Raw genomic sequence first — 16,842 nt, 5'->3', positions numbered from 1 at the left:
TAAACGATGGATTTTAAATGTGGGTTGTTTTAATAGGTGTATACCTCATTTGTCCTTTTTAAAATGATATGCATTTTAATTGATGTGTTTTAAGTGATGTTGTTTATCTGTTAAGCATCCACAGCTTGAAAATAATCTTTCTTGTAATTTGAATCCATTGGTTTGGGTCATAGCTTCTAAAGCAGCAGGAAAGAAAGAAGCTTTACTCCATCTTTTTACATGACAGCCTCCTGATATTTAAAGATAGCGACCATGTCGCCATCTTTTTTCCTAACTGAGCTAAACCTGTCTGTTCCCTCAACCTGTTTCCTCATAGTCATAGGGCTTAATTCTGGCCTGCCAGACTAGGCCTAAAGACATCCTTTTTCTTGTCACGCAAAATGCATGCTGCTTCTTTGGGAGGCCTGAGGACAGGTGGCACCACTGGCATGGATTGCACCAAAGGTGCTACTACACTTTCCCTAAGTCTTCTATTCTGTGGATGTTGTGTTGCAGACATGTCTCCTGGGAGCATGCCCCTTTCACAAGTTCATTGGCACTTTAGGTCAGCAATAACTGGGCACTGTTACCAGAGCAGTATTCCCAAGGATGCTGTGGTTGTGTTATTTTTCCAGTTTTGGTGTACAGGATATTCCTCCACATAATGCTCCTCCGCATTTAAACCCTTCTGAACTAATTCAGGGTCTCAGAGACAACTTATTTACGATACCAAAGCAACACAAAGTACAGAGTCAGGCATCTCGAATGCTAAAGACCCAACTCTTCCACAGAGACTATTAAAATATTATAAAATAATGGCGTTTTCTGGAGATCTTTTCAGCATGCTCCATGTAGGGCCACTTCTTCATAAGCCCTGGCTGAATCCTGAAATCTTCACCTCTAATCGCAACTGACAGTAAAATCCCTATGACCAGGGTTGGCATCCAGGTATGGCAAGCGGCCCATATCCCAGCAGGTGGCCCTGGGATCAGAGCTTTCTAAAACCAGAGTGTTCTTCCTTTTTACAGTTGTGGCCTCCTTGTTTGCCCACCACTTGATCTGACCCAGATGATGGTGGACACATACATAAAGGAACCCTAAATCGGATGGTTTTTAGTGGTTTGCAATCCAGTAAGCAAGATGGCAGCAACTCAAAGAAGGCGATATTGCTGAGGAAAAAGTTAAAGCAAGCCTTTCTTGATGCTGAAATCATGAGGTTTGCATGGTCATAAGGTCGACCCATAGAAGCACAGAGTTGGAAGAGACCACAGGCGCCACCAGTCCGACCCTCTGCCATGCAGGAACTCACTATCAAAGTACCTGCAACCAATGTCCATCCAGCATCTGTTTAAAAACAGCCAAAGAAGGAGACTCCACCACTCTCTGAGGAAGTGTTGAATAGCTCTTACTGTCAGTTCTTCCTGATGTTGAAGTGGAATCTCTTTTCCTGTAGGTTGAATCCATTGTTCCGGGTCCAATTCTCTGGAGCAGCAGAAAACAAGCTTGCTTTGTCCTAAATAAGACACCCCTTCAGATTATTAAACAAGGCTATCAGGTAAAATAAGTTATACAGCCTTCCTTGTTAAATCACCAATGCTTCAGCAACAACAGAAGCTGGAGACAGACAGATAGATGTCCCTCTTCCGTGTAACTTCATCTCAACTTGACGGCTTTCCCCTTCTTAATAGGAACTGGCCTACAAACCTTCGGAGACTTCGGTTGTCAAGGAAGCTAGACTATTTATGAACTGCCAGAGAACACCAGAGCTGCTACATGGGAGAAAGCACACTTGGAAATCTCCTTCCAGCCACAAACTTTGTTGGGCGATGCTTGCCTATCACTGCCTCTTGTCCTATACCTCACACGATTGTTGTGAGAATAAAACAGAAGGGATGGACGCATACAATGGCTCCTGAAAGGAAATAAGTTAGTTGCCTAACCCAGTGAGTGCTGAGAGATTTCATTGCCACAAGCAAAATACTATGCACAGCATAATAATAAATGGAAAAAAAGATAATCAAGTTTATTGACAGAAACAAGTAAAAGAAATACAAAAACAAATTTAACATTCTCTTTCTCTCTCTCTCTCTCTTTCCCCCACAGTCTTAAATGTGGGAATGCAACCCCAATTCTCCTTCTCTCTTTGCCTTGACCAGATAGCAACATTAAAAAAATACAGAGCCATCTGCTAATGCATTAACATTGTTTGAGAACCACACAAGTCTAACTTTTATATGTGTCTGCCTCTGAAATCTCTCTGCCTTGCCCAACCACTTTGCAATGACCGCCCTCTTAATTTAAGTACACCTCCCCAATTAAAACCCCTTTGTTTGGAAATGGGCATTGATTTATGGAGAGGATCCCATCCCCACCTCCCTCCCAACCACTGCCATGTTTTCATTTTGCTTGGGGATAGGGATTAAAATACAAACCCTCTGTTATCTTTCCCCTTGATGCCCAATTTAGGGAACTGTCCCAGGTGATGAAGAACTGGCCTTTGCTTGCCATGGTTCTCAACCTTTGGCTGTTTAGATGTTGCCAGACATCAGCTCCTAGAAACCCCAACCGACATGGATGACAGCCAGGGGTTCTGGGAGCTGAAGGCCAGCACATGGAAAGCCAGAAGTTGAAAACGGCTTGTTCTCCCGAAAATGCCGCTGTTCAGATTCCACCGAAAAGGTGATTTTCTTTCATTTTCTTCTGTTTTTGGTGTGCATGCTTAAGTCTTTTGGTACGGCGGGGGAACACCCGCCTTCTCCCTCCAACATAAAACTCTACACAAGAGGCACTTTTTCCATCGTCTCTCTCCTGCGCATCCGTAATTTTCCAGAACCACCAAAAACGATTCCCACCCAACTTGTCTTCCTTTTCGCTCCTGCTCAGAATAAAAGAGAATCGAAACTGGCTAGTACAGAACTCTGGATTTGTGTGTGTGTGTATATATATATATATATATATATATATATATATATATATATATATATACACACATACACACACACACACACGCTGCACAGATTTAGGACTGTCTCATGTACACACACGCACACACAATGTTTAGGGAGGGGTAGGTTGGAAACATTGGTAGGAACGGAGTATCTCAGGGTGCAAGGTGAGGAGGGCTTCTGGATTAGATTGGTTCGGGAAGGAACAGACAAAAGGACTGCTGCACCCAGAATGAAAGGGCACCTGCAAAGGTGGAAGGACGCATACAGATAGGACAGGAAGCGGGGTTTGGTTTGGGGATAGCATGAGCTTGACGTGAGTGGGATACTTTGATAAACAGCTGCCCCTATGCCTAAAGAACATATTTTGTAACTCTCCTGGTTTTTCTTTGGGCGCATTTGCACTATTAAATAACCCGGTGTGCAAACCGGGTTATTTGCGTGGCATTCACACTTGCCCCAGCTGCACTTGGTGCAGTTTAGGGGGGAGCATGAAAAAAACCCACTTAACCCGGTGCATTTTGCATCGGGTCACTTACCATGTGTTTTTCTTGGTGCCACAACAATCCGGCTCTTCGGTCGTGAGAATGTGCTACTGGATCGCTTCTGAAAATGGAGGCACCTCCATTTGGAAATGATCAGGTGCAAGTGGGAACCGCCAAACTGGGTTTAACTGCCATAGAGAAATCTGGGCATTTAAATCAGAGTGGGAACGGCGACCTCGTATTTCATTACAGAGATCTGGATCTCCCCGCGATGAAAAGGTAAGTGTGAATGCGCCCAAGGTCTCTCCACCTTTATGAATCCTCCCTTCCCAAGACCTTACAGAACAGCACAGATGATTGCCCCCTCCCCTCCCATAGTAGGTTAAACATAGATGTGGCTTCATATATCAGCTTGCTATGGAAATATTATTTAAAAAATAGATTTATATACAATACCCCAGTCCACAGTGGGTTAAAGCAAGGGTGCTTGCGGGTGGGGAATAAGTTACTAATTCCAGTCACTGCCACAGTGGATGGGAGAGGGCGGGCGGGCGAGTTGGGGGTGTGCGGGGCAGGCGGGCACCCCCTGGCACAATGTCCCGTATGCTGGCCGTGCTCCCTTTTCTCACAGGTCACGCTCCTTTTTTACTTTCACGTCTCCAGCTAAGATGGTGGCGATTTCGCCCTGCATAAAGGCCCAGGGGACGTTGGATCCAACCAAGGGGCATTTCTCCCCGCTGGGACAATAAACCTCTCCGGCTGCTCCTTGGGCTTTAATGAAATCCCGGGAGCAAGGGAAACAGAACTTGTGCCCGGGCACAGAAGGGCACTGGACGAAGTGGGTATCTTCCAGGCGCTCGTGGCAAATGGTGCAGCACAGAGGGGCGCTGCTGGCACCTCCCGACGAATCTGGGGCACTCTGAGTGCCGCTGGGCTCGACTCCTCCGGAAGAGTGGGCTCCGGAGGAAGAGGAAGAGGAAGAGGAGGAGGAAGAGGAGGTGGTGGTCGCTTGGCCCGGCTCCCCGTTGCGGGGCACCAGGCGGTGTTGGCCTGAAGCAGCTGGAGAGGCCGGACTGGCGCTGTTTTGCCGGGTGGTGGTGGAGTGGACCGGGTTGACCTCCTTCCCCAGGGTGTCAGCCACGTTCTTCAGAGCCGTGATGGGCGAAGGGTCGTTTCGTAAGGAGCCCTCCGGCAAGGGGCCTTGGCCTGCGGATGTTGGCAAGTGAGCCATGCTGGACGGGTAGATGCCGCCGCCGGACCCTTGGGTCAACCAGTGCTGCCTCTGCTGTTGCTCTTCTCCGGTCAGCTTGCCGGACAGCTCCCCTTCCGGCTCGGGGGAGGCCTTACGCCTTCGCATGACGGCCCGGGAAGGCGGCACGGCCCTGAGGAGGAGGCTGGGGGGCATGGCGCAGTTGCTGTCGAGGTACTGCTGAGGCAGGGCCTCCGGAGCCGGGGGCTCTCTGAAGAAGCGCACATTCTCTGTGAAGAGCTCCCCGAGGAGGCGCCACTCATTGGACCCGTGGCACTTCTCATACTCCAGGTACTTGTAACCCGAGGAGATGACTTTGCCGGGCTCCTTGAGGCAGTCCTGGAACATCTGCTTGGCCACCCCTAAGACACCGGCGTAGACGCTGCCGGAGCCGCAGGGGTACTCCGTGAAGAGCTTGAGCTCGTACTCGTAGCTGGGCCGGGGCGCGGCGTCGAAGGCGAAGATCCTGCCGACCAGCGCGTGGTCCTTCTTGAAGCGCACGTTGAAGGGGGCGCAGCCGTAGAGGGCCAGCAGGCGCTCCCGCACCGCCTTGGGCTTCCCGTGCCACTCTTCCGCCCGGCCGCGCATGGCTTCGTTCAGCTCCGCCAGGCACTCGCTGTTGCGCTGCTTCTCCTTCTCGTAGTCTCCGTAGGCCAGGCGCGAGGGCTTGGCCAGTTCGGCCAACATGGGGGAGGCCATTGCCAGGGAGGCCCCCGGGCGCGAGGGGGGGCCCAGGCCGGAGACGGCCGCCAGCAGCCCTTGGGGCGCCCCCAGGAGCCCCTGCGGGACCAGGCTGGGGGGCACCACCGGGCCTAGCAGTGCCCTCCTGGCCGTGGGGCTCTGCCGGCTGCCTTCCCCTTCCTCTCCGCCTCCTCGGGCCAGTCCGTTGGGCAGGCGGGGGCTGAGGGCGTACTCGGCCCCGGAGAGGCGTCCTCCTCCGCAGCCCCGCTCGTATCTCTCCAAGGGCACCCCCGCTGCTCCTCCTCCGGCGCCATCCTTGCCGTGCTTGGCCCCCGGGGGCCCCGGGGAGCGGCCCTCCTGCAGGACGTGGTTCCTCTTCAGCTGCCGCGCCGTCTCGATCAGGAACTCGATGCGGTCGGCGCCTTCGAAGTTGACGCAGCCGCGGCAGACGGCTTCGCTGAAGTCCCAGATCATGGCCCAGGGCATCTTCGGCAGGTCGCACAGGTAGCACCACTGACGCCGAGACGGAGGCAGCGAGGACGACGACGAGGACGACGACGAGGAGGACGACATCCTGGTGCGGACGAGGCCCCGGCGCGCGAATGACGCGCGACAAGAGCGGGACCGAAGGAGCCCGAACCAACAGCAGGCCGCGGCCTAGGCCTCAGGCGACGCCTCCCGACGCTCTTGCGGCTCCGTTTCCGTTGCGCTAATTTTTGCCCTCCGACTCTTTTCCTCGCCCTTCTCTCTCTCTCTCTCTCTCTCTCTCTCTCTCCTCCCCCGTTTTCCCTCCTCCTCTCTTTCTTTCCCTCTTTCTCTCTCTCTCTCTCTTTTTAATACCTCCCTCCTCGCCTGACCTCTTCTTCTTCTTCTTCTTCGTACACGGAGAAACTAACTTACATAACTCCGCCGCAAAGGCTGCTGGGGGATGTAGTTCTGAGAGAAAAGGGGAAGGAGGGGGCTCTTAAGGGAAACCCGCCATGATTGCAGCCTCAAAGTCCAACCCATAATTCCTCTCTGAATCAGTTTCGTCCCTGGAAGGTTGTGATAACTGTTACCTCAGGCCATAAGTTGGAAGTGACTCAAAGGCACACAACAACAACATTGGGACAGTCACAGCCCCCTCAGGAATTACTTGGAGACACACAATTAAAAACAATATGGCGCAGGTCACACTCTCTCAGCCTCAAGAGGATGGCCATGGCAACCTCCTCTGAATAAATTTCCTTGAGGAAAGGTTGTGATAGTGTAACCTCAGTGTGTCCATAAGTTGGCAATGTCATGACAGCACACAATAACAACACTGGGCTAATAGCACTCTCTCAGAAATGACTTGGAGGCATAATAACACAATAACTAGTCACACTCCCTCAGAAATGACTTGGAGGCACACAATAAAAACAACAAGAGGCAGGTCACATTCTCTCAGCCTCAGAGGATGGCCGTGGCAAAAAACCTCTCCGAATAAATTTTGCTAAGAAAACACTGTGATAGTGTCAGCTCAGAAACACAACAACATGGACCCACACACACACATAAACACAAAGCCAGGTTTATTATTATTATTATTATTATACTGTATTTATATAGCGCTGTAGATTTACACATTTTTGTGTGTGTGTGTGTGTGTATATGTATATATATATATATATATATATATATATATATATATAATACACGATATATGTATAAAATGTGTGTGTGTGTGTGTTTGTGTAATAGTGCAGTTTTATGCCTCTTTAATTGCCATGGCTCCATGCTATGGAATTCTAGTATTTGTAGTTTGGTGAGATATTTGGCCTTCTTTGTCAGAGAGCTCATTTCCATTCTCTTTGGCCTTATTGAAAACCTTTAACTGTCATGACTGCATGTATGCTATGGAATCCTGGGATTTGTAGTTTTTGTGGGAGATTTAGCCTTCTCTGTCAGAAAGCCCTGGGGCCACAACAAATCCCAGGATCCCCTGCATTCCTTAAACCTTCCCCTCTTTCTCCTTCATGCCCCTCCATTTTGCTTATTTTTTTTCTCTTTGGGTGCATCTAGTAAACTGTAGAAATAGTGCAAGTTTGACACCATGTTTAAGTGCTGCAGCTGAGCAGCTCCATTCTATGGAACCCTGGGATTTGTAGTTTCACTAAGGATGCTGGGATTTATAGTTTCACAGGGTTTGCAGCCCTCTCTGGCAAGGATTGCTGATGCAAATCCTAGGATTTCTGTAGGATGGGGCTGTGGCACTTAAAGTAAACAGCTGCACTATTTCTTCACAAGTACCACCTTAAATTCCTCCTGAAGGAGAGGCTCTTGTGACCCTAAAGGGTTAATACAGCTTCTGGGCTGTAATGAGAAAGAATCTACACTTCCCAGAATGCAAAGCGCAGAGAAAGCCCGGATGTTGTTGCGCACTTCCGGCCCTCATTCCAATACTGTTGTACTGTACCTTCTTTCTCTTCTGCAAATAGCCTCCTCCTTTTCCTGTTCTTGCAACAGATCATAGTTCAGACTTAGCGAGGTCTTAAGGGGGTTATTGACAAATGGAGGAGAAAAATAAATTATTATTATTATTATTATTATCATTATTATTATTATTATTAAAATACAGACTTCCTTCCTTTATCCAGAATTCCTAAACACTCCAAAAACCAAAACATGTTTCCCCTGGGAGACAGTGGCACCCTTGTTTTCAGAGTGTTCAATGCACACAAACCTTGTTTCGTTCCCAAAATTATTAAATTATATATATATATATATATATATATATATATATTGCATAAAATTGTCTTCAGGCCATGCATAAAGAAGGCCCTCTGCCATCCATGGCTTTTTCAATCCACAGATTCAACCATATACAGCTTGAAAATATCCCCTCAAATAATATAAATCCCAAAAAGCCAACCTTAATTTTCCCTGTTTTAAACAAGGGACACCATTTTATTTTGCTGTTGTGTGTCTTCATTTCTGACTTATAATATTCCCCAAAATATATAAATTCCCCAAAGCAAACCTTGGTTTTGCTAGTTTTTTGTGGGGTTTTTGTGGGCTCTGTGGCCCGGTTCTTTATTCCTGACGTTTCGCCAGCAGCATCTGTGGCTTTGGCATCTTCAGAGAATGCTGGTATGGAAGAGAGTTTTGCTATTTTAGGTAACGGACACCATTTTGTTTTTTTGCTGTGTGCTTTCGTTTCCAACTTACAATACTCTCAAAATATATAAATTCCCAAAAGCAAACTGGTTTTCCTCTTTTAGGTAAGAGACTCCATTTTGTTTTGGGTGCCTTCATTTCCAAGTTACAATAATCCCAAGATATATCAATTCCAAAAAAGCAAACCTTGATTTTGCTATTTTAGGTAAGGGAGGCCATTTTATTTTGTTGTGTTGCGCTTTTGTCTCTGACCTATGGCGATCCATGGTTTTTTTTGGGCAGGCTTTGTTTAGAGGGGCTTTTTGCCCTTGCCATCCTCTTGAGGCTAAGAGAGCGTGCCTTGCCCAACGTCACCCAGTGAGTTTACATAGCTGAGTTGGGATTTGAACCCAGAGTCATTGTCCAACGCTCAAACCACTGCACCGTTCTGACTCTCACCATTTTACTACCCCATTGTATATAATGGGATTTTGGTATCTACAGGGGGTTCTGGAACCAAGCCCTAGCAGATAACAAGTGCCCAGTGTATAAGGTGTATAGGAAACATCAATGAATGTTGTGTTTAGATTTGGGTCTTGTCTCCAAGATAGCTCATCATGTGTTCATATGCAAATTGTTTCTCTACAACTGTTAACATCTCTTTTCCCCCCAAGAGTCTACAAATACGAGGGAGAACTAGTATGAAAAATACTTTATTGAGAGTTTCCACCAGGATGGGATTTAGTGAAGTAAGGAGCATCAGCATATCGCTAAAACGGTGTTCATGTGAGGCGGTTATTGCTGCCTGTGGGATTAACAGACTGCATGCTCTGCCTTGTCCCTGTTTCTCCAACTATGGCTTCCCAGGAGCTGGTTTTCAGCTGAAGATGGTTTGGGGGCTTTTTGCAAGAATGGGTTTCAGACAGGCTGAAGGAGAGCATCTTTGTAGGACTGGAAGTTGGTCAGGTTACCCCACACTCACCAAAATCTAGCATTCAAAGATATAGCCTTGTTAGTCTGGAAAATCAGTATGCAAATGGATCTTGTTCTTGTAGCACCTTTGAGGCCAACTGAAAGAAAGAAGTTGGCAGCATGAGCTTTTGTAGACTTGAGCCTACTTCCTCAGATGCATGTTTTCGAGTGGGTTCTCCAAAGACTACTTCAAGTCTACAAAAGCTGATGCTACCAACTTCTTTCCTTCAGTTGGTCTCAAAAGTGCTACAAGATCCCTTTGCATACAAGATCGAATATGTTTGGGTAAGGAAGGCTAGTGGGATCAGGGTGATATTGCCAGAGCTATAGGGTTGACAGAAGAGCTTGTCTGACTTCTCACTGAACTTTCCTCTTTTTTCTTTTCCTGCAGCTATTTGGTTGCCTTTCAAGTCCAGGATTTTAAAAAACGAGATCAGCACAAATTGGTGAGGACCTGGCAGGCTGGAGGTGGCAGTCCAGTGGGGAATGCGATTGAAGCCTTTTGGTTTGGCTGCGATCCTGAGAGTGCCAAACCCACAAGCAAGGAGCAGGGAGCTGTGTTTGGTGAGCAATGAACTGCGTACATGTGGCAGCCTTTTTAGCAATAACTAGAGCCTGGAAAAGCAACTTTTTTGGATGATGATTGGGGGACTCTGGGAGTCATTGTCCTCAAAGGTTCCTTTCCCAAGCTCTGGTCATAAGCACAGGTGGGGACAACAGGAGTGTGTTTTGGAAAGAGTTCCAACTTGCATCATCCGCAGAATGGCTGTGGGAACGGGATCTCTTTTGGGGCAAGGTCTAAAGAGAAGTCATTCCTTGCCCCCCACCCAAGGCTCACAGGTTCTTCCAACGTCCTCTACGCTTGCGAGTGGGGATCCCTTTCCTCCGCTTCTGGGGTAGAGGAGGCCTGCTTGAGAATGGCTCTGTTTCGGGCACAGCCTGCCCTTCTTCTTGCAGAGGGAGCCTGGCCTCAGTCTCCCCCTGCTCTGAGGACGGTTCCAGCTTGGCAACAAAGCTATCTCGAGGAGGCAGAGTCTCTCCAGAAAGAGGGGTCTCCAGGGTACAGATCCTCTCCTGGTGTTCTGTCTGGGCTGGAATTAGGGGCAACAAGGCGGCCACCACGTCGGTGAGGCGCTCCAGACCTTGCCGCAAGGTGTAGGTCAGCTCACGAATGGCTTCAGCCGTCTCCCTCTGAGCCTGCAGAAAATCCAGAGGGGGCTCATAGCCGGGTGGGTCGATGCGGGTCCGTCGGCGCCGCAGGGGTGGTGATGTGGAGGGACACGGAGTGGGGGAGTGTTCAAGATGTGACCTACAACCCAAGCTGGCTGGAGATGGTGCCAGGTGGACTATCTGTAGTGATGCAGGCTGGGCTGATGGAGGCACCGGTGAGTCACGTTCCTTGGGTCGCAAGAAGCCCCCATCTAAAGTGCAACAAGAAGGCTGGTGGGCAGAAGTCTCTGGGCTGCATGACGTGTTGCCTCTAGTTGGCAGATCTGATAGAGGGAGGAAGAGAGGAGAATGACCACACTGACCCTTGGAGACCCACTTCCCAGGGGACATTTCCCCCCATCAGCCTACCATATATACTTGACTGTAAGTCGACCTCATGTACAAGTCAAGGGCAGGTTTGGGGGTCAAAATTATTGATATGACCCGTGGATAAGTGGAGGGAAAAACTTAGGGGCCTGTAACAAAGGATGTAAAGGACAAAGAAAAAGAAAACAATTCCAAATAACTTATACAATTCTAGCAGGCATAACTGTTTCTGCTTACTCTAAAGGCTGAATGGATGAGGGAATAGAGGGGGGTCAGTGCTTCTTCTGGGTGCTCCTGGATGGACTAAGCTCCCACCTTTCATTATTCTACCCAGAGAAGGGTTCAAATACAGCTAGGCTGGCTCCTTATACCCTAACACTACCTAAAGTTTTCCTGATGCAAAAGCATGAAGACCTCTTAAGAAATCCAAATTGCATTACAGTATTTCTACAGTGTAGATGCACCCTGATTTACATCATCAGGGGCCATCCCTAGGTTTTAGGTCTTGGTCTGGAAATCTCAGGGTCTGGGAAACTCCTGAACTCGCAACCCCAGTGATGGCGTTAAGTATTATGCATTAAGTATCAAACTCCAGTTGTTCCTACTTGTTGTTCAAACTATCAGCAATTAATGAGTGCTATAATTATATATAGCTGCTACAAAAAAAGCTACAAAAAAGTCAAGAAATCCTAAAACTAGCTATGCATTCACACTGCAGAGTTAAAGCAGCTTGAAGCTACTTTAACTGCCACGATTCTATCCTACACAATCCTGGTATTTGTAGTATACACCAACATGGTGAAATATTCAGTCTGATCTGTCAGAGAGTTCTGGTGCTTCATGAAACTACACATCCCAGAACTCTGTAGGATAGTCAGTCAATTTGATGACAAACAGCAAAACTGTCACCAAAAATGACATCTTAGGGTGGCCTTCACCACCGCTGCCCTTCTTCTCTTCTTGTGTGATGCCAAAATTACTTCCTCCGCTTCATTTGAGCTCAGGCGCAGGGATCCATAGAGCATGGGTGAGAATGTGAAGTTAAAAATAGCATTCCTTCAGGGCTCCATTCTCAAGGTGCAGCTTTTGGGAAGGGGGACACAAAATGAGGATATTGCGCCTTCCAAATGAATCTTTCCTTCAGACCCCAATTTTTTAGCATTGCAGAGGGCGAGATATCAAAAACGGTTGACACCAATATGTCTTCAGTTTGCTGTGCTCAACTTTGGCTGGCCCTTTCCTTTGGATGCCCAAGGTGTATTTCTAAATTGGATTTTTTCCTAGGAGGGGAGATTTCTTAATTTTGCCCCCCTACAGCTCCATCTTCAAGTCAATTGGATGACATAGGCTAGGATAGTAATCATTGGGTCCCCGAGATCTTGCTGGATTGCAGCTCTCAGCATTCTTTATCTTTATTTTCATCTTTAACTAGGGCTGCTGGGAGATATGATTCAACAACAGATTCTGTCCTCTGCCACAGGCCATTCTCAGAGTACAATGTACTTCTGAGCATGCATAGTGCTTTCCCTTGGCCACTGAGTGACATGTGGCATTAGAAAATGTGGTTTCTGGGATATTTTGTAACCCTCCTGTCTCCTGCTGATTAGAAGAAAGAAAGAAAAAAACCCGGGATGGTCACACTTTCTCAGCCTCAGGGAAGGTAATAATGCACCTAGCAATGCATTGCGCAGGTGCACCGTGTCTCTCAGACATCTGTACCAGTTGGATGGGACGTGGGGTTTATTAATCCATCGTCTGATAAAGAAACATTTTCAAAGAATGACACAACGTTCCCATGGTTTTACCGCATCTATAAAAATGTCTCCATGTGGAGGCGGCACTTTGGTGAGTGGTTCCAACACCGCACTGTTCTGTCCCACACAAATCATATTTCTTCAGCTGGCATCAGAATTGCCAATCTCACAGCTGCCACCGTGGCACACCACCTGCCCATTAGCCCACATTGGACAATGCTGCCAATGAGTGAATCCACCCACCTGCCCTCCTCAACAGCACCCACCTGTGCCCTGCTCCACTGCCAGGCGGTAACTATGAGCAGCAAACCTTGGCGTAGTGTTCTGGCAGGCCCCAGGTTCTGCCCCGGCACCTGCTGCGCCCATCATCACGCCAGGCCCCAGGATGGCAAAGATGGTCTCTTCCTCTGCTGAGAAGCTCTCGTCACAGGCAGTGCCAGCCCCTTGGGTTGAATGGGGCACCCGTGCCAATTTCTCCTTGGTGCGCCGCTTGAAGTCATTCCATCGCTTCTGGACCTCCTGGCCAGTCCGCTTCCAGTTGGTGATGCTGTTGATCTTGGCGGCAATGCCCTCCCAGACCCGCCGGCGCTCGGCCACTGTCACCCGGCGGCTCTGGGTGCCGTAGAGCTTGGCATAATTGGCACGCACTTCTTGGATCAGGATTTGGTTCTCCTCATAGGAGAAACGTGGCTTGCGAAGGCGGGTGATCTCCTCGTTGTCTCCAGACATCCCGGGCTTGCCTTTCTTCTCCTCTGGTGCCAATTTCAGCAGTTGCAAGAGTGCCTTACACTTCCTGGCACCCTGCAGTGGGCATCTCTGCCATGCAGGAGAGGGCAGCGGCAAAGGTTTGGGTCCTGAAGGAGCAAGAAAGATGCTCTCTTCCTGGCATCATTGTTGGACAGGTGCCTGCCAGCTTCCTCCTCCTGATGGTACCAGCCTGGCACAGTGTGGCACCAGGCAAAGGAGCACTTTGCCAGTCTTTTTCTTTGGCAGAGGGGTCTCTAGGAGGCTCCCCAGCACTGCTGCCTGCCCCCCAGCCTGCCAGGTCACCCCATTATCGTTCTCGGGCTCCTCTTTTTGCTCAGCTGCTTTGGCGCATCCTTGCTGGGTGCTGATGCTCTTGCTTCCTCCTCCTCCTCCTCTTCTTCAGTCATGCGCACTGCTTAGCTGCACTAGTCCCTGCCAGCCAAAGAGCGGCCTGGTTGGTTGCCGCAGCAACTGGAGCCTGCCTTGCCTATTCGCCCAAGGCCTCCTCTTTTACAGGGATACCCCAGGCAACACACAAACACAAACACATTGTTGTGTTATAGACATGTGCACTTTCTCACCTGTGCCTTGCACAGCCTCCCTTTTGTTCCATTTGCTCATTTCATTTAATTTCTATGCTGCCTTTCTCCCAGAGGAATCGAACCCTGGTCTCCAGAGTCATAGTCCAACACTCAATCCACTACAATACACTGGCTCCATTGCCTTAGGGTTGCTATAAATTGGAAACAACTTGAAGGCACACAACACATGCATTTCTTGTTGTTAATCCAAAGTCATTTTGGACTTAGATTGGACTTTGACTAGGACTAAAAATTTGAGGCCTCTTTTGTCTCTTCAGTGCAGGGCGGCCAGACATCCTCCTTCCAGGACATGACCTGCATTTAGCCTTCTGTCCTGGAGGACTTTCAAAATGTCCTCCATTTTGAGCATGACAAAGGCAATTCCAGGGCGCCAGAGGGCCTACAAATGCCTAGAGAAGAGAAATCTTTAGGTCCTTCAGTGAGACTTTTAGTTAAAGTTGACCACAGAGTTGCGCTGGAGGACCTAGAGATTACTAGAGAGAACATATTAATCAAATTTGTGAATAATCAAAGCCGCAAAAGTCAAAGCCACAAATGTGGAGGACCAACTGTAAGCTTTGTTTCTGAGCTAAGATTGGAAGCCAACCCTTCCTAGGAGTTTATCACACTGGGGCTAATTTCGGCATTAAAGAGAGATTAAAGCGCATTTAAAGCATCCTGCAAACTAAGCGAAAAGGACGAGTAATTGCGCAAATGATTATCACACGCAATTGCACAAATAAAATGATATTGGAAATGTATTGTTGCTGAAATCCCGAAAATAAAAAGATGTGTGTTAATGCTTCTTTGTGACCACTTTAATGGTGGGTTTTGTGCGATGTGTGAAATCGTTTCGTGTAATTATGCGATTTTTCCTGGATATTCACAGGGGGAAAAAACCAATTCCTTTGTGTGATAAACTCCTACGGATCAGGCATTCTCTAACCATTATGGAATGTATGCTACCTCTTCTAAGAATGGGCTTTCTGGATCAAAGCAGTGGGATTTTCTAGTCCACTGTTATGTATCCAATGATAAGAATCCAGATTGCCCTAGTAATTGGTATGCATGACTCAATGGTCTTCTTTCTCTTCTCTATCCCCCAATATCTGATACTTAGTAAAGATACTTAGTAAAGATATGCTTCTCTTGTTTTTGGAATTCAGGTTACTCTTGAGTAGAATCATAGAATCATAGAACTATTCCAGAGTTCGAATGCTTACCTAAACCACCTTTCTAGGCTGGACAAATGCCCTACTTTGCAGGTGAGTAGTGCAGTGACTAGTTCTGATGCAAAATTTGTATTCATTGCAGTGTCGTGGGACTGAATGTTCAGCAGGTGGCAGCAGAAAAGCAAGCCTGGAAATAAGCACATGAAATAAAATAAAAACACAAAAGCAAGCCTGGAAATTAAAATTAAAATAACGATTGAGATTAACGGCAAGACTTTAAATGAAATGTGGAAGAGGGTGTGTGCCTTAGAAATGCAGGCAAGATTAAAATTAAAAAATAATACTGTCAAATGTGAAGAAGACAGATCAATTTTCATTATTTAAATGGAATACATACAAAATCCTTTATTAAAACCATTAGTTTAAAAAACAAAACCAAGATGAATATATTGACATGCTTAAAATAAGTCAGTTAATTAAAATTGCCCCTAGATTGCTTCAACTCTCGGCAAGGCTTGTTCCGAAGAGGTTTGTCATTCCCTTCCTCTGAGGCTAAGAGAATGTGACTTGCCCAGGGTCAACCAGAGGGTTCCCATGGCTGAGTGAGGATTCGAACTCTGGTCTCCTGGAGCCCTAGTCTGCCACTCCAACCACACTAGCTCTAATAAATGGTGAGGAGCCTAATTCAAATCGTACCTCAGACACAAACAGCTTCTCCAGGTCAAGCCATTAATTGGCAGCACTGATCCAAAACACACTGCAGAAACAAACCAGTTTGAGACCAATTTAACTGGCCTGGCTCAGTGCTAGTGAATTTAGGGAACTGTAGTTTTGTGATCCATTTAGCTTTCTCTATCAAAGAGCTCTTGTGCCACAATAGGCTACAATTCCCTGGATTCCCTAGCATTGAGCCGGCAGTCAAAGCAGTCTCAAATGGGATTAATGCTGCAGTGTGTTTTAGGCCGTTGTCTCCAGCCCAGTTTTTCATCCGCAAGATAGCGGAGATATTTACAGGAATGTTGGAATACAAAAGGATTTTGTCTCAAAGGTGCACGAGATCCCTTTGCATACCGATAGTCCAGACTAACATGGCTATGGGTGCATCTACACTGTTGAAATAATGCAGTTTGACACCACTTTAACTTCCATGGCACCATTCTACAGAATCCAGGGATTTATAGTTTGATGCGGCACCAGCCTTTTTTGGCAGAGAAGGCTGAAGACCTTGTGAAGCTACAAATCCCATTATTCCATAGGATGCAGCTGCAGCACTTAAAGAAGTGTCAAGGTGCATTATTTCTACAGTGTAGATGCACCCTATGTCTCTGAATTCTCCCCTAAAGGAATGTTGAAATAATGTTTGAAAGGATGCTTGAAAGGTGTATAAATGTCTCCTCTTACTCCAAAGAGCAATCGTATTTGTCTGCCCCAGTATACCAAGAAACACCTTTGTAGCACCTTCTGAGACTAGCAGGTTTAGTCTAAAATAAATCTGTGAAGTCTTAAAAGTGCCACAAAAGACACCTTGTTATGTGCCAAGGCTTAGTTTGATCATGCTTGAATGCTGCCAGGGCTGGAGAATTGAGTTCGAAATCCTGGTGCGCTCCATTGCTGACCACGAGAG

The 16,842-nt window shown here is 47.4% G+C and overlaps 2 protein-coding genes across 2 annotated transcripts; both read right to left on the bottom strand.

Moving 5' to 3' along the window:
• Positions 1-2,973: 2,973 nt before the first annotated feature.
• Positions 2,974-6,412, bottom strand: IRF2BP1 (interferon regulatory factor 2 binding protein 1). Its single transcript, XM_042439064.1, has one exon. The coding sequence runs from the start codon at positions 5,910-5,912 to the stop codon at positions 4,035-4,037; it is 1,878 nt and encodes a 625-aa protein (XP_042294998.1). The 5' UTR covers positions 5,913-6,412; the 3' UTR covers positions 2,974-4,034.
• Positions 6,413-10,199: 3,787 nt separating this feature from the next.
• On the bottom strand, positions 10,200-13,843 carry LOC121915160 (Myb related transcription factor, partner of profilin). The gene is made up of 2 exons (XM_042439101.1): positions 12,985-13,843; positions 10,200-10,921 (listed from the first exon to the last, which is right to left on the bottom strand). Exons 1-2 carry the CDS (start codon positions 13,445-13,447, stop codon positions 10,263-10,265), a joined length of 1,122 nt encoding a protein of 373 aa, XP_042295035.1. The 5' UTR covers positions 13,448-13,843; the 3' UTR covers positions 10,200-10,262.
• Positions 13,844-16,842: the final 2,999 nt, after the last annotated feature.

Source organism: Sceloporus undulatus, chromosome 9, assembly GCF_019175285.1.
Source record: "Sceloporus undulatus isolate JIND9_A2432 ecotype Alabama chromosome 9, SceUnd_v1.1, whole genome shotgun sequence".
NCBI lineage: Eukaryota > Metazoa > Chordata > Lepidosauria > Squamata > Phrynosomatidae > Sceloporus > Sceloporus undulatus.
The sequence above is the reverse complement of the archived record's forward strand: the minus strand, read 5'-3'. Positions and strand labels throughout refer to the sequence as shown.